Source organism: Oncorhynchus masou, chromosome 22 (genome assembly GCF_036934945.1).
Source record: "Oncorhynchus masou masou isolate Uvic2021 chromosome 22, UVic_Omas_1.1, whole genome shotgun sequence".
Lineage (NCBI taxonomy): Eukaryota > Metazoa > Chordata > Actinopteri > Salmoniformes > Salmonidae > Oncorhynchus > Oncorhynchus masou.
In genome coordinates this window covers 20,526,561-20,549,088 of record NC_088233.1, presented here as the reverse complement: position 1 = coordinate 20,549,088, position 22,528 = coordinate 20,526,561, and the positions used below count along the sequence as shown (strand labels likewise).

The 22,528-nt window shown below is 43.3% G+C and overlaps 1 protein-coding gene across 1 annotated transcript in view; it reads left to right on the top strand.

Annotated features, from left to right (window-relative positions):
* The window catches only part of LOC135509161 (protein-methionine sulfoxide oxidase mical3a-like), a 112,118-nt gene extending 90,041 nt beyond the window's left edge, over positions 1-22,077 (top strand). The window contains 7 exon segments of the mRNA XM_064929579.1: positions 1,016-1,066; positions 2,059-2,166; positions 3,153-3,246; positions 10,344-10,394; positions 18,938-19,037; positions 19,227-19,300; positions 19,525-22,077. Coding sequence (XP_064785651.1) covers positions 1,016-1,066; positions 2,059-2,166; positions 3,153-3,246; positions 10,344-10,394; positions 18,938-19,037; positions 19,227-19,300; positions 19,525-19,709 — 663 coding nt within the window. The 3' untranslated portion in view covers positions 19,710-22,077.
* The last annotated feature ends 451 nt before the right edge of the window (positions 22,078-22,528 follow it).

Genomic DNA, 22,528 nt, shown 5'->3' with positions numbered 1-22,528 from the left:
CATTATAACTGTTTTCGGGCATCGTCTAGGGTGGGAGTTGAATTTAATTAGTTTTACTTATCATATTAGCGAATAGTCAAAATATGCAGTGTCATTTGCATTTATAATGCTGAAATGGTTGAAATTCAAACTTGTTTAGTCCACTGCTGCTGTATTTGTGGAGGTTTATACAGTAGAATAGATGGATCTCAGTGCCAGAGGCACGCATTCATCATCCTAAACTTTTACACACTTTCCAAAGCAACTGGCAAGAAAGAAAGTGGTCTTTTCCTGTTGTTGTTGTCTTGCCCATGGTTATGGTCACAACAGTCTCCGAACATGTGTTGAAGCATCAATGGGCATGACAAACATGCTCAGAGTTTCCTCATATTCTGGACCCGGGCACCTAGTCCTAAATGGTATAGGTCTGATGGTGCAGCATAAAACATGGTTTTAGCTCAAGCACTTTAAGGGCACATCACATTCATAAAAAGTGGATCTCTTCACTCGATCCTAATAGGCCCTCTGACGCTCAATGAGGAATACTAGGGCTCATTTAGTTCTGTGGTTAATTTAGTGTTTGGTGTTCTTTAGAGATGTGATGTTGAGTAGTGACCGTTCTGTGAGGTGAAGTAGTACATTTTCTTCTCATGGGAATAGTTAGGTAGTCTATTGTCACCTATTTTTGGCTCAGACTGCTCTGCTGTTAGCTGTTCTATCTATTTTTGGGCAATATCTTAATATTCATTTAATCAACCGTGGTGCATCGATGTTTTTTTCACTTTGTCCCTTGGGTATCTATTTAAAAACAAATAATTTAATTTAAATGTTCCATGAATAATTCCTGTTAGTAATGGTGATCCATAACTCATCATCGCAATCTCATCTTTGTGTAGGTGGGGGGCCTTTAACATTGCCTGTTTGGTTGTGTTAGTGATTGGATTGACGTATGTGGGCGGGTTTGCCGATTAATACATTTAATCATTCCATTTGTTTGTTTGTTTTTTCTGTTTGTTTTGTTTTGTCTTCCCCCAAGTCTGTTTATGTCCCTCACACATTGGCGTTCAAGAGAGCGTACGCCACAAAGGTAGTGTGTGCATACATGTCCATTGACCCACGTCATATCACCCCTGCGCATGCGCCAACCGTTGCACTTCTATCCTAACCCTCTCTTTCCATTTTGCCCCAGCGGTCACCTTGACCGCCTAACTTACCCCCTCCCCCGCCGGAAGTAAAAACAACTGCACTCCTTACTTTTCTGGTCACAATGAATGACAACTTTCCAATATGGCCGTCCATGTTTTTTCTTTGTCTTCTCTGGTCGGGTGTCAATCAGCTTATCTTTGATCTGTACTGGTCTGATGTTAACCAACCCAGTGTTCTCCAGTGCTGCTATCGGATCCACTTGGATTCCAGCTACCTCTTCTTGTTATAGTCTACTTCTCTATACTACTATCGCTTTTGCTATATCGCTCCAGCTTTTTATTGCAGAAAAATAATAACCGAAAGATGACAAAAATGGACATGGACAACTCATAAAATATCCATATATTTCCATACATTTCTGAGAATTTATAGACTGTGGAAATAACACAAGTGTGAAATATTGTACATGGAAATCTAAGGTATCTCAGACATTTGTAGTTTTATGTGTATTTATGTCTGTTCAGTTTTAATTGTGGGGCTTGTCCTAGCTTTGTCCTAGCTATGCCATGTCTAGATTTGGTGATCTCTTCTTGTACTCTCAATGGTAATCTTTGGTATAATGGATAGCCACCTCTCAGAAAGAAACACCAGTTTGCTATTTACTCCCATTGTGGGGATGGAGAGCTATTGTTCTCTCCCATAGGAGAAGGCTCCTCTGGGGTTTTTCTGCAATGCCATATAGTAGAATGTAATCTACAATCTATCAGTCACCCCTAGCTGGTTTCTCCCATGTAGAAAGCGTTCTGTGAAGGTCTTCTGAGCATTCTGTGAACTTGTGAGGTTCCACTGTCCTGTATATGAAGGGCTTGGTTCCCTCGGAGCCTGAGGGAGCACCTCTATAAAGGCCTCTAACACGGTGTAATGTTGTTACAGAAAACCTATACAGAGGAGGAGCTCAATGCCAAGCTGACACGGAGGGTACAGAAAGCTGCCCGGCGACAGGCCAAGCAGGAGGAGTTGAAGAGGCTGCACAGAGCCCAGGTAAGTAGTCAATAGGATATGTTGTTTTGGAAGAAAACGTAGTTGGTGGAGTATGGATCTTGTGTATGAGTCCACAGAAGGGTCCAACTTGCGAACCAAGACCGCTGTGAATTTTGAATGATTTTGGCAGGCCCAGTTTCATGTCTTTGAAGATCATCAAAACAGAACTTCATGCAGAGATCAATACAATACTAATTAGCTATGCACCCTCGGTGTTACTGCTTATGAATATTTTATAAGACAAAAAGTATGCCTTTTTACCAAAGAACAAAACCAATCCAACTTTGTAAAGTTTTTAGTCCAGGGAACTGTCAGTTCATTGAAATATTATGAATATGTGTGCAATGAGACACTCCGTGTTTGTGTATGTTCGTGTGTGTGTGTTCATATGTGTGGGTTCTGGCCTGTCGTTCCTCCCTCGGATAATTCAGAGGGTTAGGGTTAAGTTTACTCCACATTTCACTCCGTTTATCTATGTTCGTGTATGCACGTAGGTGGAGTGGGATTTTTGGAGTAGCGGACACCTTTTGGTAACATAATATCCTCGCTGGTCCTATTCACATTGGGGAAATAGCAACATTTTTTATTTTGTGAAAGCAAGGAAGAGTTTCCTTTGCTAGTAGTAGCTTGGCTAAAAACATTGCAAGCTAGCTATCCTTTTTAGCTTCCCACATCGCCATGTGAAATAATAATATTTATAATACAAAAAAATATGCTCTGGCAAATATTCTTATACTTGCCTGTGTAACCTAAAACAATATACCAGTTTGATATGCTGATTTGTGTATTTATTCCCATATCAGCTAAAAATCGAAAGTCATCATGTTTTGGTCACGGAGAAAAATCACATGGCTAGCAGCATGTTCTACCATTTCACAATAGCCTGTAATCACTAGTTATTACTTCCCAACAAAATAGGTTATTAAGCTTTAGTGTGTGTGTGTGTGTGTTCTGAATTGTTCTCTGGCATGTCGCTGCTCCCTCAGATCATCCAGAGACAGCTGGAGCAGGTGGAGGAGAAGCAAAGACAGCTGGAGGAGAGGGGCGTGGCCGTGGAGAAAGCCCTGCGAGGGGAAGCAGGTACCCATCTGTCACTCACTTCTTTTTCTGATTGGGTTACATCCCCCCCAGGGTCCACACATAGGGTGGGGTCATACTTGTTACGAAGTGGATACGGATATGGAGTTTCTTTATCCCAGTTTTCCCAGGCTAAAAATACGGATATTTCTGCTCATGTGCAGGATTTAGTTTTTTGTATCACTGTGCCCACTCCACTGCCACTCCCTCCTCCTTGATCACCTTTGTCTGGTCATTCGTGTAGCCTACAGACTTTGTTGTGCACAAAACTGTTCGAACTCTTGCATTCCCTCAGTAGGCTATTAAGCATAAGCGCAATTTCCTACAAACGTCATGTTGTATACTAAACTGTTCCAAATATTGCATTCCATTTCTCAGTAAGCATAAGCCTGATTTCATGTTCTTTTTTCAGGAGGTGAGGAGGCTATATGCAGCTATTTACATCTATTACTCAAAATTCAGTATTGCAAACATACAAAACATACAAACAAATCAGTATTGCAAACATACTTACGACGCAAACAGTCTAGCGATTTCTTGTTCTTCTTAGCTGATGAGGTACATACAGCTATTTACTCTCGCCACGATACCAGCATATACAGCATAACTATGGCACCGGTTGATACAAAATTAATTTCCCATTGTCCGACTCTTTTTACCGGTCCGGATACACGCTTAGCTGCCAAGAACGTTCGGATGCCCAGATGTGGAACGTAGCAAGACAAAAATACGCAGTGAAATTAGCGATTGAATGTTATCATCATTGCAAACAAGCTGTGCAGGAAGACAGGCAGTCAAGTAGTGTTCTTTTTTCAGGAACTAGGATGTTGCAGAAACTATAAAGATGCAGTGCGTTCAGAAAGTATTCAGACCCCTCACCCTTTTCCACGTTTTGTTGTCTTAGTCTTATTCTAAAATGGATTAAATGGTATTTTTTTGCAAATGTATTAAACCTAAAAAACTTATCACATTTAGATAAGTATTCAGACCCTTTACTCAGTACTTTTTCAGTGCCCTTCCCCAGGTCTGTGCCCGTTTTTGCTTTGTTATTATGGAGTATTGTGTGTTGAATGATGATTTAAAAAACTATTTAATGTATTTTAGAATAAGGCTGTACTGTAACAAAATGTGGGGAAAGGGGTCTGAATAATTTCCGAATTCATTGTAAGCCTACATCATCACAACAAAACACAGATTATTTTTGCTCCAAAGTGTTGGGGGTGACTGCAATATTTAGTTACAACAGACAGACAGAGAAGAACAAACCGCTGTTTAGAAATATGAGGCAGAGACATAGGCAACATCATCATGGTTCAGAAGAGGGTGAGTAAAGAGTGAAATATGGAGGTGGAGTCAATGGTGGAAAAAGTACCCGATTGTCATACTTGAGTAAAAGTAAAGATACTGTAATAGAAAATGACTCAAGTGAAAGTACCTCATCTAAAAGTATTTGGTTTTAAATTTTCTTAAGAATGAATCATTTCAAATTCCTTATTATGCAAACCAGACAGCACCGTTTTCTTTTTAAATGTATGGATAGCCAGGGGCACACGGCAACACTCAAACATCATTTACAGACAAAGCATGTGTGTTTAGTGAGTCCGTCAGATCAGAGGCACTAGAGGTGACCAGGGATGTTCTCTTGATAAGTGCATGAATGGACCATTTTCCTGTCCTGCTAAGCATTCTAAATGTAACGAGTACTTTTGGGTGTCAGGGAAAATATATGGAGTAAAAAGTCCATTATTTTCTTTTGGAATGTAGTGAAGTAAAAGTAAACATTGTCAAAAATAGTAAGTAATAGCAGCAGCTACGTTAGAAAAATGAATGTGTGCGTAAAATAACACATGCAGAACGTGATCTGAATCCTTAGCTTTAAGAGAGAATTTTCCGTTGGGGCGTGGGCAAAAAACTCTATCCATAGCCACTGCCTGTATCCATAGCCACTGCCTGTATCCATAGCCACTGCCTGTATCCATAGCCACTGCCTGTATCCATAGCCACTGCCTGTATCCATAGCCACAGCCTGATTCCAAGAACACAGGATGAGATGTTACTATCCTTTGTGCAAGCACTTCCAAGAGTTAATGAACAGTGAGCGTGGTGAAATTTGGGGAGCGCATCGTCAGTACTGTAGCCACTGCCTGTATCCAGAGCCACTGCCTGTATCCATTGCCACATCCTGTATCCATAGGCACTGCCTGAATCCATAGCCACTGCCTGTATCCATAGCCACTGCCTGTATCCATAGCCACAGCCTGATTCCAAGAACACAGGATGAGATGTTACTATCCTTTGTGCAAGCACTTCCAAGAGTTAATGAACAGTGAGCGTGGTGAAATTTGGGGAGCGCATCGTCAGTACTGTAGCCACTGCCTGTATCCAGAGCCACTGCCTGTATCCATTGCCACATCCTGTATCCATAGGCACTGCCTGAATCCATAGCCACTGCCTGAATCCATAGCCACTGCCTGAATCCATAGCCACTGCCTGAATCCATAGCCACTGCCTGAATCCATAGCCACTGCCTGAATCCATAGCCACTGCCTGTATCCATAGCCACTGCCTGTATCCATAGCCACTGCCTGTATCCATAGCCACTGCCTGTATCCATAGCCACTGCCTGTATCCATAGCCACTGCCTGTATCCATAGCCACTGCCTGTATCCATAGCCACTGCCTGTATCCATAGCCACAGCCTGTATCCATAGCCACTGCCTGTATCCATAGCCACTGCCTGTATCCATAGCCACTGCCTGTATCCATAGCCACTGCCTGTATCCATAGCCACTGCCTGTATCCATAGCCACTGCCTGTATCCATAGCCACTGCCTGTATCCATAGCCACTGCCTGTATCCATAGCCACTGCCTGTATCCATAGCCACTGCCTGTATCCATAGCCACTGCCTGTATCCATAGCCACTGCCTGTATCCATAGCCACTGCCTGTATCCATAGCCACTGCCTGTATCCATAGCCACTGCCTGTATCCATAGCCACTGCCTGTATCCATAGCCACTGCCTGTATCCATAGCCACTGCCTGTATCCATAGCCACATCCTGTATCCATAGCCACATCCTGTATCCATAGGCACTGCCTGTATCCATAGCCACTGCCTGTATCCATAGCCACTGCCTGTATCCATAGCCACTGCCTGTATCCATAGCCACATCCTGTATCCATAGCCACTGCCTGTATCCATAGCCACATCCTGTATCCATAGCCACTGCCTGTATCCATAGCCACTGCCTGTATCCATAGGCACTGCCTGTATCCATAGCCACTGCCTGTATCCATAGCCACTGCCTGTATCCATAGCCACTGCCTGTATCCATAGCCACATCCTGTATCCATAGCCACTGCCTGTATCCATAGCCACATCCTGTATCCATAGGCACTGCCTGAATCCATAGCCACTGCCTGTATCCATAGCCACTGCCTGTATCCATAGCCACTGCCTGTATCCATAGCCACTGCCTGTATCCATAGCCACTGCCTGTATCCATAGCCACTGCCTGTATCCATAGCCACATCCTGTATCCATAGCCACATCCTGTATCCATAGGCACTGCCTGTATCCATAGCCACTGCCTGTATCCATAGCCACTGCCTGTATCCATAGCCACTGCCTGTATCCATAGCCACAGCCTGTATCCATAGCCACTGCCTGTATCCATAGCCACTGCCTGTATCCATAGCCACTGCCTGTATCCATAGCCATTGGGGTTATTAGGGGTTATTATCTATGCACCACATTTCCTCTAAACGCGCATTGACCTCCCCTTTATGTAGAAAAAGTAGCTGGGATAGCAGCAATTCTGCTTATCTTTCTTGCTTGAGATGGATGGATATAGGTCTGTAACTGTTACAGACCTATATCCATCCTGCCCTGCCTATCTATGGTCTTCGAAAGCCAAGTCAACAAACAGGTCACTGACCATCTCGAATCCCACCGTACCTTCTCCGCTGTGCAATCTGGTTTCCGAGCCGGTCACGGGTGCACCTCAGCCACACTCAAGGTACTAAACGATATCATAACCGCCATCGATAAAAGACAGTACTGTGCAGCCGTCTTCATCGACCTTGCCAAGGCTTTCGACTCTGTCAATCACCATATTCTTATCGGCAGACTCAGTAGCCTCGGTTTTTCGGATGACTGCCTTGCCTGGTTCACCAATTACTTTGCAGACAGAGTTCAGTGTGTCAAATCGGAGGGCATGCTGTCCGGTCCTCTGGCAGTCTCTATGGGGGTGCCACAGGGTTCAATTCTCGGGCCGACTCTTTTCTCTGTATATATCAATGATGTTGCTCTTGCTGCGGGCGATTCCCTGATCCACCTCTACGCAGACGACACCATTCTATATACTTCCGGCCCGTCCTTGGACACTGTGCTATCTAACCTCCAAACGAGCTTCAATGCCATACAACACTCCTTCCGTGGCCTCCAACTGCTCTTAAACGCTAGTAAAACCAAATGCATGCTTTTCAACCGATCGCTGCCTGCACCCGCATGCCCGACGAGCATCACCACCCTGGATGGTTCCGACCTTGAATATGTGGACACCTATAAGTACCTAGGTGTCTGGCTAGACTGTAAACTCTCCTTCCAGACTCATATCAAACATCTCCAATCGAAAATCAAATCAAGAGTCATCTTTCTATTCCGCAACAAAGCCTCCTTCACTCACGCCGCCAAACTTACCATAGTAAAACTGACTGGACTATGTCATCTACAAAATTGCCTCCAACACTCTACTCAGCAAACTGGATGCAGTTTATCACAGTGCCATCCGTTTTGTCACTAAAGCACCTTATACCACCCACCACTGCGACTTGTATGCTCTAGTCGGCTGGCCCTCGCTACATATTCGTCGCCAGACCCACTGGCTCCAGGTCATCTACAAGTCCATGCTAGGTAAAGCTCCGCCTTATCTCAGTTTACTGGTCACGATGGCAACACCCATCCGTAGCACGCGCTCCAGCAGGTGTATCTCACTGATCATCCCTAAAGCCTACACCTCATTTCGTTCCAGTACTCTGCTGCCTGTGACTGGAACGAATTGCAAAAATCCCTGAAGTTGGAGACTTTTATCTCCCTCACCAACTTCAAACATGTGCTATCTGAGCAGCTAACCGATCGCTGCAGCTGTACATAGTCTATTGGTAAATAGCCCACCCATTTTCACCTACCTCATCCCCACACTGTTTTTATTTATTTACTTTTCTGCTCTTTTGCACACCAGTATCTCTACCTGTACATGACCATCTGATCATTTATCACTCCCGTGCCAATCTGCAAAATTGTAATTATTCACCTACCTCCTCATGCCTTTTGCACACAATGTATATAGACTCCCCTTTTTTGTACTGTGTTATTGACTTGTTAATTGTTTACTCCATGTGTAACTCTGTGTTGTCTGTTCACACTGCTATGCTTTATCTTGGCCAGGTCGCAGTTGCAAATGAGAACTTGTTTTCTCAACTAGCCTACCTGGTTAAATAAAGGTGAAATAAAATTTAAAAAAAATAAAGTATCCAAACTATACTTTTCATAAAACCAGTCACCCTGGTTTAGCAGTGAATGAAAGTATATTCTTAAATTTGTAGAAATCATCATCTACGTTCATCTTGTATCTAGATATGCAGTGTCTAGATACTGGTGGTATCTTACTCTGAAACAATACATTCACACTGTGCAAGACAAGGGACTATCACAGACATCAGAACTTTCACTCAGTGATGAAGTCATTCTTGTTTACTGTAGAACATTATACAATGCTAACAACTTTTAAATAGGGTTTCAAGGCATGCAAAGTCTCAAAAGAATCTATAATTATTGGTAACCTATGTGAACTACACAAACTGGTGAATCCTCGCTTATAACATACAGTGCTTTCAGAAAGTATTCACACCCCTCGTCTCTGTACCCACACATACATTTATATGAAAGGTCGTTCAGTCGAGCAGTGAATTTCAAACACAGATTCAATCACAAAGTCCAGGGAGGTTTTCCAACGCCTCGCAAAGAAGGGCACCTATTGGTAGACGGGTAAAAAGAAAAAGAAGCAGACATTGAATATCCCTTTGAGCACGGTGAAGTTATTAATTACACTTTGTGTGGTGTATCAATACACCCAGTCACTACAAATATGTCACTACAAACATACAGGCGTCCTTCCAACCACTCAGGAAAAACCGCTCAGGGATTTCACCATGAGGTGAATGGTGACTTTAAAACCGCTACAGAGTTTCATTGCTGTGACAGGAGAAAACAGAGGATGGATCAACAACATTCTTAGTTACACCACAATACTAACCTAAATCACAGAGTGAATTTTCTCTCAAGTGGACTTTAACCTCTCTGTCATCTACGCTTTCAAAGGACTGTTTAAGGGGACTTATTGTACTTTATCAAAACATTAGACTCACTGTAATTAATACAACAACCATACTGTACTCTTAATTGTTTCTGTCGGTCATCGTCTGAGCTGCATGCAATTTGGAGAATGTCTTTGTGTTTCGACATAGATTGGTGTGTGCTCACATTGGATGTGTTTGTCCACATAGCCTCATATGGAAGGGTTTCTGTTCACCAAGACTGAATAAAATTGTGGCCAAGCGCATACATATGCATTGATGTATTGGTATGGTTACCAATCAAAAGTGGGAATACTACTGTACATATAAGACATCTTAACCCACTACACCATTGTGGTTGATATGGTGTATGCCTCCTCTAAAGCATCAGTGTATCAAATGAGTGAGTCACCGGTACCGTGACACTCCATACCTGGTGTTGCCTCACACACACATAGTTAATGTCTCATACACAGAGGCAGTACACAGCCTTACAGGAAATATATGTAGCCACCCTATCATTACGGAAAAGTACATGTAGTAAAAGCCAATATGTGTACTTGACTGCATATGTATTGTGGTGAGTACTTGTGTGCATGTTTGAACTGTGTTTGGGTGTGGTGTGTGTGGTTGTGGTGTGTGTGTGCAAGCATGTGCATGACCATCTTGTTGCAGATTGGTGTTGTCCAGTGGAGGCTGTGTGTGTACAATAACTCATATATCTAATATATCCCTGTTGTAGACTATTGGGGAGAGTCTAATTACAGTGAAATCATGGACTTGCATCTGGGCGGTATGTATTTCAAATCTGTCGCTTCCAAATAACTAACAGCTAACCCACCTATATCTGTCTTTCCCTTCTATAGTACTGGTCTGGAGCTTGTTTCCTCAGAGCTGCATCCCCTGCTGCGGCAGAAGCCTGGTCACTATCAGATCCCTCCAGTATCACTTCTAATAGACACGTAGCGCACACAGTCAGAAAGATCACACACTTTTTCCCCCCTTTTCTTGTTAAGATCATTTTCACACACTCTTTGATCATTTTAATGTTAATTTCACTGCATTGATTACATCAGTGGTTCCCAAACTGTGGGGCGTTAAATGTACTCTTGAAAGTTATAATAGTAGAATGCGCAAGGTGTAATTTCGAAATGAGGTAGTACAGCATCAGTTCCTCTTGTCATGTCAGTCATTGTATACGTTACTTAGAGAGCTATTTATAACTTGTCAGAAATGTCCAGATCAAGTCGCCCATGTCAGCTAATGGGTTTTTTTTGCCCATAAATATTGTTGTAGTTGTTTAAGTCACAAAATTTATAGAATTGCCAGAAAATTTGTTTTAAAACTGAACAATTTTCTTTGCATCCCATGGCAGAATGTGTAGAATTGCACCCCATGGCAGAATGTGTAGAATTGCACCCCATGGCAAAATGTGTAGAATTGCACCCCATGGCAAAATGTGTAGAATTGCACCCCATGGCAAAATGTGTAGAATTGCACCCCATGGCAAAATGTGTAGAATTGCAGGAAATAGACATGGCACTTGCACAGTATATTCCCCAATGCTGGAAGGGGGTCTCTGAGTGGAAAAAGCTTGGGAACCCCTGGATTACATAATAACATCTATGCATTGGAATAGTGTACAAGTATAATAACTATGAAAGCATTTAGTAAAGAACACACACATGCTAACACATATTTTTTTAAACTTTTATTTAACTAGGCAAGTCAGTTAAGAACAAATTCTTATTTTCAATGACGGCCTACGAACAGTGGGTTAACTGCCTGTTTAGGGGCAGAACGTCAGATTTGTACCATGTCAGCTCGAGGATTTGAACTTGCAACCTTCCGGTTACTAGTCCAACGCTCTAACCACTAGGCTAGGCAGCAGGGATAATGTTAAAGTAGAACCACACACACTCACCCACCTACCCAACTGGAAAATAGTGCACCCTGCCCCTTACTGACCCCAAAACTCCTAACTAAACTCCTGGCCCTTGACTTGCCTTAGAGCTGTGCTGCTGTATCCCTGTAGTCCCAGCTCTGGTGCTGCTATATCCCTGTAGTCCCAGCTCTGGTGCTGCTGTATCCCTGTAGTCCCAGCTCTGGTGCTGCTGTATCTCTGTAGTCCCAGCTCTGGTGCTGCTGTATCCCTGTAGTCCCAGCTCTGGTGCTGCTGTATCCCTGTAGTCCCAGCTCTGGTGCTGCTGTATCCCTGTAGTCCCAGCTCTGGTGCTGCTGTATCCCTGTAGTCCCAGCTCTGGTGCTGCTGTATCCCTGTAGTCCCAGCTCTGGTGCTTGTGCTCTTCTGACTCTCCCATACCTGCCCTGTTGCATAACCCTGTAATATACGTGTCTGTGCTGAAAAGTAGTGTTTGGTCTCGACCCCTCATAGCAGTCCTATTCACATTGTGTGTGCATCCAAAATGGCCTATTCCCTATATATTGCACTACTTTTGACCATGGCCCGATATTACGCACTACTGGGTATGGGCCCTGGTCTAAACTAGTGTCCCACATATGGCCATTTGGCTCTGGTAAAAAAGTAGTGCACTACGTAGGTAACAGGGTGCCATTTTGGATGCTACCTGTGATTGTCCAAAAGAGTCTGTATTAGTGACCCAGCGTGGATGTGGTGTCTTGACCGTCTGACTGTCCCGCTCTCTGTGATGTTGTCGTTGTCACCCATTAGAAAGGAGATGGCATGGAGTGTTGTAACACTGGAAAAATCTATCTGGTCATTGTCCCCCAATAGTGTGATTACATTCACTATGTGGTTTATAGACCCTCGGTACAATTGCATGCAACAATTATAAATGTTTTGGTTTTTGAGTCAATCGCAGCAAGTTAGATGAGGCATCCATTGAAGGTAAGTATTTCTGAAATTGAAGAGAGACACCATTGCCACTTGGTTTGATCTCCCAAACTGAATGCAGTGTGTGTCTGATGGTCTCAAGCTTCTGGGCTGTGTGGAGGACAAGGTATACATGGTCGGCATTCTGCAACTTTGGCCTGATACAGTGTTACCCTGTCTGGTGAAGTGAATTGGACTGGCTTCCATCTAGCTGTCACTGGCCAAATCATGAACTGAAACACAGGCTATTGAGGGAAGCAGCATGGCTGTGCTGTGTGTGCAGCAGCCCTGCAGGGGGTGCTAAAAGCTAACAGAGGAAACTGCTGTCATGCTCTCGCTTTTGGCCAGCAGGGTTGACTGCACATCTTATCTATCACTCCATTTACAACCATAATCACCTCAAATAGGTACGCCAGTTTCACAATGATTCTCAATGATTTGGTACTTTACATACACATTATAATAAATAACTGTGGTTTTATGATGAGGTATGAGGCGGAACCATTGCACTTTAAAACCTCACAGCAGTGAGTATGTGAGACAGCCTATCTTGTTTGAGTGGAGAGTTATGATTCTACTGTGATAGTCTCTTGTGGTTAATTTCACCAGCATTCCATTCTCTCTGAGCTCTTTCACCCAAGTCTCAGACTGTTGAATACATTGTGTGCATTTCCTGTTGTATCGGTGTGTGACACCATCCCCAACTCATCGTTTGTCCGATACACTCTCTGATAGAAGGCTCTTCTTCGTTGAGAAACTCAATGACTTTATATCTCCTCTTCACCTTACAGTTTGTGCCTAGTACAGTGTTTATCTATCTTCACTATATCCGGTAGACAGTATGACCTCAAATGTGAGGAATTTCTCACGGAGGTTCACACACATTTGCACAAAAATGCTAATTTGCACTTCAAAAGTATCCACAACGTCAACAAATACAAGTTATGTTCACCTGGGAGAGCTGAAATATTTTCAAAGATGGAATAATTAACTCTTTCCCGCTGAGATGATTTATCTTCTATTTCTGTAAATCTCAAGTGATGATAAATAAAAAGCTGTTTTCATTTAGATGAATCTAATTTGCAGAGCATTGTCAACACATTACACAACATTGGTATTGTGAAGGCTCCTGTATCACCCCATAGAACTCTATTGTCACAACAGTTTTTCTGAATTTGAGGAGTATTGTTCTGAGTACATCAGATGAAAGATGAGGATTATTCCCCTGTTCTTTCCTGCCCTTTGTTTTCACTCTCTTCTCTCCCTCCTTCTCCTAGTGCTCTCATTCTTTTAGATTTTTCTCCTCACTGTTCTTTCTTCCTCATCTTCCCCCCATCTCTCCCTCCCTCCTACACTTCCTCTCACGCTTTATGTCCTCTACACTTTTTTTCTCTGTCTATCACTTCTTCCTCCTCTTCCTCCACCCCACCCCTTGGCACTCTTTCCCTATGTTGTGGAAGTAGTTGAGCCCTTTGTCGGGACCCCTCGCCGAAGACCTATCTCCTTCTGTCCCTGCTGTTCCTCTGAAGGTAACGTAACCTATTGCCTTGCCTGCTGCTGGCTGCTTCAGGTTACCACAGCAACCGACCGCGGGGATCCACAAAGCAGGGCTCCTCCCCTCGGTCTCCTGAAACCCCCTTCCTCCTCCTCTCCCTCTGTGTGTCCAGGCTCAGTAGATTTCCCCAGGATGTCACCGTTCGCTATCTACCATAGTCGTATCACACTGAACATTACACACATTTATGTAGACATTTGTAAACTTGCTGGAACGGTGTAGATGAGAAAATAAGGACAGAACATGTCTATGCGACTTTTGGTTTGTGGAGTTGAGGATACTCAGAAACCTAGTGCACACTGTCACCAATAGTATTTTTAAATGGTTTATTTACAGTCTTGAATCAACCATGTAACATGGAGGCTTCTATAGACCCCCTCCTAGATTAATTTGCCTTGAGATTAACAGTCTCAAGCAGAAACATATTAGAAACCCCTCAACCCTGGTTAACAACCCAAGTAAGTAAACAGCTATTGTGCACACATTTTTCCATCATTCCAAGTAGCTACAGCTAAAGCTAAAGGGGAAACTACTCTGCTTCATTGTGTGTTTAATCAAAAGCATGTCCTCTGTTTGCTGTAAAACTAATGGACATGAAAAGCCATCTGTCTCCCACTACTGAGTGGTGTAGTCTCTCTATAGTGTGTGAAAGCTGCCTCACAGCCTCTCTCTTGACTATAGTGTGTTACAACTAAGACTGTGTGTGACATGGTTGTGATAAAGAGAGCGATAGACCTACAACTTGTGACACATCTCCATTTTCCGTATTCTACAACATTCTGGATCATCTGGTCTACTTTCTCTAACACATGTATGTCTGTGTGAAACTGCTTGAGAAGCTTTCTGATCAATGTAAACAAAACATGCCTGTGTGTGTTCTGTGCGATCTGGTTTTCAGGCTGGATGTGTGTTATGTTGTTAACTGTGGCTCTTCTCTCCTGTGATCTTGGAACCTGGGCTAAGGGTGGTGGACGAGGCGCAAAGAAAGAAAGAGAGAGGGAGAGGGAAAAGCAAGCACATTGTTGGTTAAGTTAGCAAATCCACCTGTTTCCATCTCCTCTTTGTCCTGTCTGAGTTCCTCCATCTGAGGAACTCCGCTTTGCCTCTCTGTCCTTGTCTGTTAATCAGCGAAAACCGGCAGCAGCACCCGAGAGCACAGCCATTTGATTCATGTGTATGCTGTGTTTTTCCTTTTTGTTTTGCAAGAGACTCCACCACTCCAGTTAAGTACATCATGCTGCATCAATGGTTTGCCCCCCAGTGTCTCATTGAAACCGCTTGGCTCCCACCTACGTGCGACAGATGAAAAATGCTAGCAGACTTTCTATAGCATAGCATGGACTGGCCACCTTTACAGTGGCATAAGGGTAAAAGTTATTTGGCTGCTGGCCCTTGACTGCAGTAATGCATGCCAAATACCAGTCTTCTCCCTCAGGCAGGTTTAATAGGGGAGTATGATAGCTTCACTATTGGTCTAAATGACAGATCGGCGCCATCATTTGACTCAGTAGTAGAAGCTATAGGGAGAATTAAATCATTCATAACACAGGTTTTTTGAAACTGCTCTGTAGGCATAGGATCTAACAGGATCCTTTATTTCTACTGGTGGTACTTTGTTGCATGTAGGAATGTAGAACTTCCATAGAGTACAACATCCCGGGTACAATGTGGTGGAATACACCACGGTTTTCTGCCCCCCTACCTATGGCCCTCTCCGTAAGGGGGGGACAAACAGTGGTAGGACAAACAGTGGTAGGAGACGACAACTGCTCTGAACATACAGGGGTCCTCTGTAGCTCAGTTGGTAGAACATGGTGCTTCGAACACCAGGATAGGGTTTTTGTTTCCCGGGACCACCCGTATGTTAAAAATGTATGCAGGCGGGACTGTAAGTCGCTTTGGGTAGAAGTGTCTGCTAAATGGCATATATACTGAACAAAAATTTAAATGCAACATGTAACAATTTCAAAGATTTTACTGAGTTACAGTTCATAAAAGGAAATCAATTCAAATGAATTCATTAGGCCTTAATCTATGGATTTCACAAATGGGAATACAGATATGCATCTGTTGGTCACAGATATCATTTTTTTTAAAGGTAGGGACGTGGTTCAGAAAACCAGTTGGTATTTGGTGTGACCACCATTTGCCTCATGCGACACATCTCCTTCACATAGAGTTGATCAGCCTGTTGATTGTGGCCTGAGGAATGTTGTCCCACTCCTCTTCAATGGCTGTGCGAAGTTGCTGGATATTGGCGGGAACTGGAATGCGCTGTCGTAAAATGCCGATCCAGAGCATCCCAAACATGATCAATTGGTGACATGTCTGGTGAGTATGCAGGCCATGGAAGAGCTGGGAAATGTTCAGCTTCCAGGAATTGTGTACAGATCCTTGCGACATGGGTCCCTGCATTATCATGCTGAAACATGAGGTGATGGCAGCGTATGAACGACAATGGACCTCAGGCTCTCGTCACGGGATCTCGGTGCATTCTAATTTCCTTCGATAAAACACAATTGTGTTCATTGTCCATAGCTTATTACTGCCCATACCATAGCCCCATCGCCAGCATGGGGCACTCTCTTCACAACATTGACATCAGTAAAACTTCTCGCCCACACAACACCATACTTACATACATACATCTTTGGACACTGTGTTAACAACCCTCCAGGCAAGTTTCAATGCCATACAAATGCCATACAACTCTCCTTCCGTGGCCTCCAATTGCTCTTAAATACAAGTAAAACTAAATGCATGCTCTTCAACCGATCGCTACCCGCACCTACCCGCCTGTCCAACATCACTACTCTGGACGGCTCTGATTTAGAATACAACTACAAATACTTAGGTGTCTGGTTAGACTGTAAACTCTCCTTCCAGACCCATATCAAATATCTTCAATCCAAAGTTAAATCTAGAATTGGCTTCCTATTTCGCAACAAAGCATCCTTCACTCATGCTGCCAAACATACCCTTGTAAAACTGACCATCCTACCAATCCTCGACTTTGGCGATGTCATTTACAAAATAGCCTCCAATACCCTACTCTACAAATTGGATGCAGTCTATCACAGTGCAATCCGTTTTGTCACCAAAGCCCATATACTGCCCACCATTGCGACCTGTACGCTCTCGTTGGCTGGCCCTCGCTTCATACTCGTCGCCAAACCCACTGGCTCCATGTCATCTACAAGACCCTGCTAGGTAAAGTCCCCCCTTATCTCAGCTCGCTGGTCACCATAGCATCTCCCACCTGTAGCACACGCTCCAGCAGGTATATCTCTCTAGTCACCCCCAAAACCAATTCTTTCTTTGGCCGCCTCTCCTTCCAGTTCTCTGCTGCCAATGACTGGAACGAACTACAAAAAGCACTATAACTGGAAACACTTATCTCCCTCACTAGCTTTAAGCACCAACTGTCAGAGCAGCTCACAGATTACTGCACCTGTACATAGCCCACCTATATTTTAGCCCAAACAACTACCTCTTTCCCTACTGTATTTATTTTATTTATTTTGCTCATTTGCACCCCATTATTTTTAGTTCTACTTTGCACATTCTTCCATTGCAAATCTACCATTCCAGTGTTTTACTTGCTATATTGTATTTACTTTGCCACCATGGCCTTTTTTTGCCTTTACCTCCCTTATCTCACCTCATTTGCTCACATCGTATATAGACTTGTTTATACTGTATTATTGACTGTTTGTTTGTTTTGCTCCATGTGTAACTCTGTGTCGTTGTATGTGTCGAACTGCTTTGCTTTATCTTGGCCAGGTCGCAATTGTAAATGAGAACTTGTTCTCAACTTGCCTACCTGGTTAAATAAAGGTGAAATAAAAAAAATACAGGCTTTCTGCCATCTGCTCGGTACAGTTGAAACCGTGATTCATCTGTGAAGAGCACACTTCTCCAGCGTGCCAGAGGCCATCGAAGGTGAGCATTTTCCAGTAAGGTCAAGACCCTGGTGAGGACGACTAGCATGCAGATGAGCTTCCCTGAGACGGTTTCTTCGGTTGTGCAAACCCACAATTTCCTCAGCTGTCCGGATGGCTGGTGAAGAATCTGGATGTGGAGGTCCTGGGTTGGCGTGGTCTGCAGTTGTGAGGACAGTTAGACGTACTGCCAAATTATCTAAAATGACGTTGGGAGGCGGCTTATTTGTAGAGAGAGAAACATTAAATTCTCTGGAAACCGCTCTGGTGGACATTTCTGCAGTGAGCATGTCAATTGCACGCTCCATCAAAACTTGCGACATCTATGGCATTGTGTTTGTTGTGTGACAAAATTTCACATTTTAGTAGCCTTTAATTGTCCCCAGCACAAGGTGCACCAGTGTAATGATCATGCTGTTTAATCAGTTTCTTGACATGCCACACCTATTAGGTGGATGGATTATCTTGGCAAAGGAGAAATCCTCACTAACAGGGATGTAAACAAATTTGTGCCCAAAGTGTAAGGGAAATGAGCTTTTTGTGCTTATGGAACATTTCTGGGATCTTTTATTTCAGCTCATGAAACATGGGACCAATACACTTTACACTTTGCGTTTATATTTTTGTTCAGTGTGTTGTTATTGATTATTATTATTATAGTACAGTAGCAAGGGCGTCTGTCTCAGAAGTTAGTGATACACAAACTTTCAACTTTGAAACGCCTGTTTTTCCCGCTCATTTTCCAAAGTTGAAATCTCCTCCACTTCATCTTCTGTGAGGCGTACGGCAAGACCATCCCGACCCCTGGTCAACAGTCCGGCCCAGCCCGGCCCATCATCCCCACTTCCCCATCCATTCCCGCAACAAAGACGTCTTGGCTTGGCTGTCATTGCATTGCCTGTGTCAGTGTCTGCATCAGACCCACCTAAAGCCTCCTCTGCCTGCCGTTTCCCTCACTCCCCTTTCTTTGTTGCTTCTTCTTCCAGGGATGGGCAAAAAGGACGACCCCAAGCTCATGCAGGAGTGGTTCAAACTGGTCCAGGAGAAAAACGCCCTGGTGCGATACGAATCTGAGCTGATGATATTGTGAGTTAACCATTATTATCCTATGTTATAGGCCTACTGAAGGTGAACTCTGTATCTATATAAGGTACTCTAACTAAAGGTATACAGACATAATTTAGACATAGATTGGAGACATCATTTAGACATGAGACATAATTCAGGGCCACAGGTGTAATAGTTGGGCCGTAAGTCTGTCTTTCTGTCCCCCAGTGCACGAGAACTGGAGCTGGAGGATCGCCAGAGTCGACTGCAGCAGGACCTGAGGGAACGAATGGCAATTGAAGGTGAGGACCGCCAATTTTCAATTCAATAAATTTTATTTTCCCCGAAGGGCAATTCGTGTGCAGCATTAAAAAATATGAAAAGTGCAGGACCATGGGAAACAACATTCATGGTTTCACCAAATCCTGATTACCTCAGTGAGACACTTTTTTCACGTTCCTCTCCATATATGAATTCTCTACTTATGTCCCTCTTTCTCTTGCTTTCATCCCCCTCTCCTCTTCAGACCACATGAAGACTGAGGTAGAGCTGGCGCAGGAGAAGCACATCTTGAATGAGATGCTGGAGGTGGTGGAGCAAAGAGACTCCCTGGTAGCCCTCCTGGAGGAGCAGAGGCTCAGTGAGAAGGAGGAGGACAAGGACCTGGAGTCTGTCATGCTCTCCAAGGGCTTCAACCTCAACTGGGCCTGAGGAGGAGAGACTAAACTCACCATCCACCGTAACTCAGATAATACACTACCCCTACTCTGTGTCAGAGCTCAGTGAAGGCCCAACCCACGGCCTCATGCTCGGTCCCAGATAACCCAGCAGAGAATGTGTACAGAATGGAGTTGTTCCATTACGGCTCCTCTGTTGGAGCCGTCTATAATGTTTACATATCTACCCTGCCACCAGCCAGGCATCATTACCTCCATTATCTCCCCTCACTATCAAATCACGGTGGGAGGAGCAACTACATCCTGGACTTTCTCAGAACTTCAGAAGTTCTTGGAGCGGTTCTCCAGAATGGGGAACAATGTTTTATTATTTCTTTTAATCTCAAATACGCAAAGGGAAGAAAGAGTTTAGGTCCTGCTGATGTAAAGGAATTCAATGTATGATACCGGTTTCGATGTACTACATGTGTAGAACACAACATATTAGCAAAGCGGGGGTTTTAGATGAGGGTAGGCCCTTGACCTATTGACTGTTACAGGGTTTCCATGGGAAGGGGTGGAGTCGTCTCACTCTCATTCTATCAGTCTCAACCTAACCTCATAACATACTCTACTATTGTGACTGCTGACTGGGGAGGGACATCCTCTCCTTTATCTGCCTTTCACTCCAATTACACATTGGCTTCCACATTCTGAGGAGCCAATAAGGATGAGACTCTAAAAGTCCCATCATTTTTTTGCACAGAGATTCACCTGAAGAGTCAACACTAAGGATCAATGTAATCTGGTCACTTGGTTGTTTTGTATTTATTCGCTTGGTTTTGATAGAGAACCTGAATGAACTAATTTTGGTATTTTCCGTGTTCACGGAGGAGAGTGCCTGAACTGGAGGCTCGACGGATTGCACATGTGCTTTCTTTATTACATTGACTGCAAGGAAATCAACACAAAACTCCATCACCAAGAAGCCATTGTGTAATGGCTTGGAGTGGAGGCTGCTGCAGGCTCAGAAAAATATCCTGCGTTACATTGTCTTTGACTCTGAAAGTTGTGCTGGTGTGAATAGTTAACCTGTAGCATAGATTCATTGACACATGTACACTTCAGCAAGCAACCCACTTGACACATCTCTTGGTGTCCTAGTTCTGAGCGATCATGTGGTTTCTCCATACCATGCCATTCACCATAAATCACACTGATATTTATAATCAGTAGCCCTTATTCAACACTAATTGGCATATACCATGAAATGTCCTCAGTGTAGGTTAAACAGTGAAGAGAACAACGTTCGGGGCAGTGTCTTACTGGGCTTACACAGTATCAATACATCGTGTTATCATAATACCATAAGTGAACTGACATCCCTAACCGGTGTCATGAGACACTTGCGTCAGTGGATATACTTCAATAGGGAAGTTGTAAACCACAGAACTCTGGCTTCGCTCTCCCTGGGCTGAGGTACATTACCTGCTTTGGAGCAAGATGCCCTTTTCCCTTCTGTTTTCATATTTTAGTTTTCTTTTTAGGGTTTAAACTTTTATGTATCCCACCAGAGGTACATTTCTATGTTGTGTTTTTTGGTAAAATCCTTTCATACAATTACAGGTTGTCAAACAGCAGTTATGAGTAGAAGTGGAGACAGGAAGGTTGCTCTAAACCACTTCTACTCTGTCAGTCACAGGAACATGTGCTTTTGTTTGGCATTTGACCTTACTAGCCTTTCGGCCAAACTGTAAATCTCTGGTTGGTCACAGTTTTATATATTTTTCTGTATTGATAGATACATACACTGAGAATTTGTGTAAGAATTAAACGGAGCTGTGAATACAAAAAAGTTACATAATTTCAAGGCTGGTTTAGATGGTTTGTGATAAGTTTGACAGATTTTATTGATATTTATAAACATGTGTGCAAAAATGTATCATATGTAAAGAAAAATGAATCCTAATTTTTAAAACTGTATGTTGACACACACGACAAATATGTAAATGCTGCTTCATTTAGCCAAAATGCATAGGGTGTTGGATGTATGCTGAAATGGCAATAAAGCAATGCGGTTGTTCATTTAGAAACGCATGTCTCCTTTTATGTGTAGGCTTCTGTATAAACTTACTACAACTATGATTTTATGATAGAAATGTGAATATTCACCTTATTAATGACTGTCCTGCATAGTAGGCACCCTTTGGGTGTTGCCTGTCAATTCCACTTATTTGGTCTATTCCAGAACTAGCACACCTGAAGAAAAGCTGATCTTGATTATTTGCCCAATTCAAACCAGGAGTGCTTCTTTTATGGCATATTAAATAAGTGCAATGTTCTCAGAATCTTCCCAACATGACAGTATGTGTTACATGAACCTGGCAACAAATTAATTAAAGGATGTTTTCACTTTTACTGTACGACAAGGGCAAAACCTGGCATTTAGTTTCTTCACACACTGACAGATCTGATCCACTTGCCGGTTGAAAACTCCGATATTTCTGTGTATCCAGTATTCCAGCGGGCCATATCTGTAACAAGGGGTGGATGTCTGCAGACAAAACCATTTTTTTTAAACATGCAAGACCGCTAAGCAGAAATGATTGCATCTTGTTTCTGGGACTGTCAGGTAAGATGAGCAATGCTGCATGGTATGCATTGCATTGCATAGCATTTGTTTAAGTTCAATAGTCCATAATAATATATTATAAGGAAAGTTAAATTAGGCATGTTGCTTCCTTGCATAAGCTACTGCGGTGATTGTTTGGCCATGCCAAATTCCCAACAGAGGTTCACAGTAGATAGCTACATTTTACACCATTGCAGTGGCGACCCTTCAATCAGGTCAGCTGGGGCTTGCATGTTATTTTG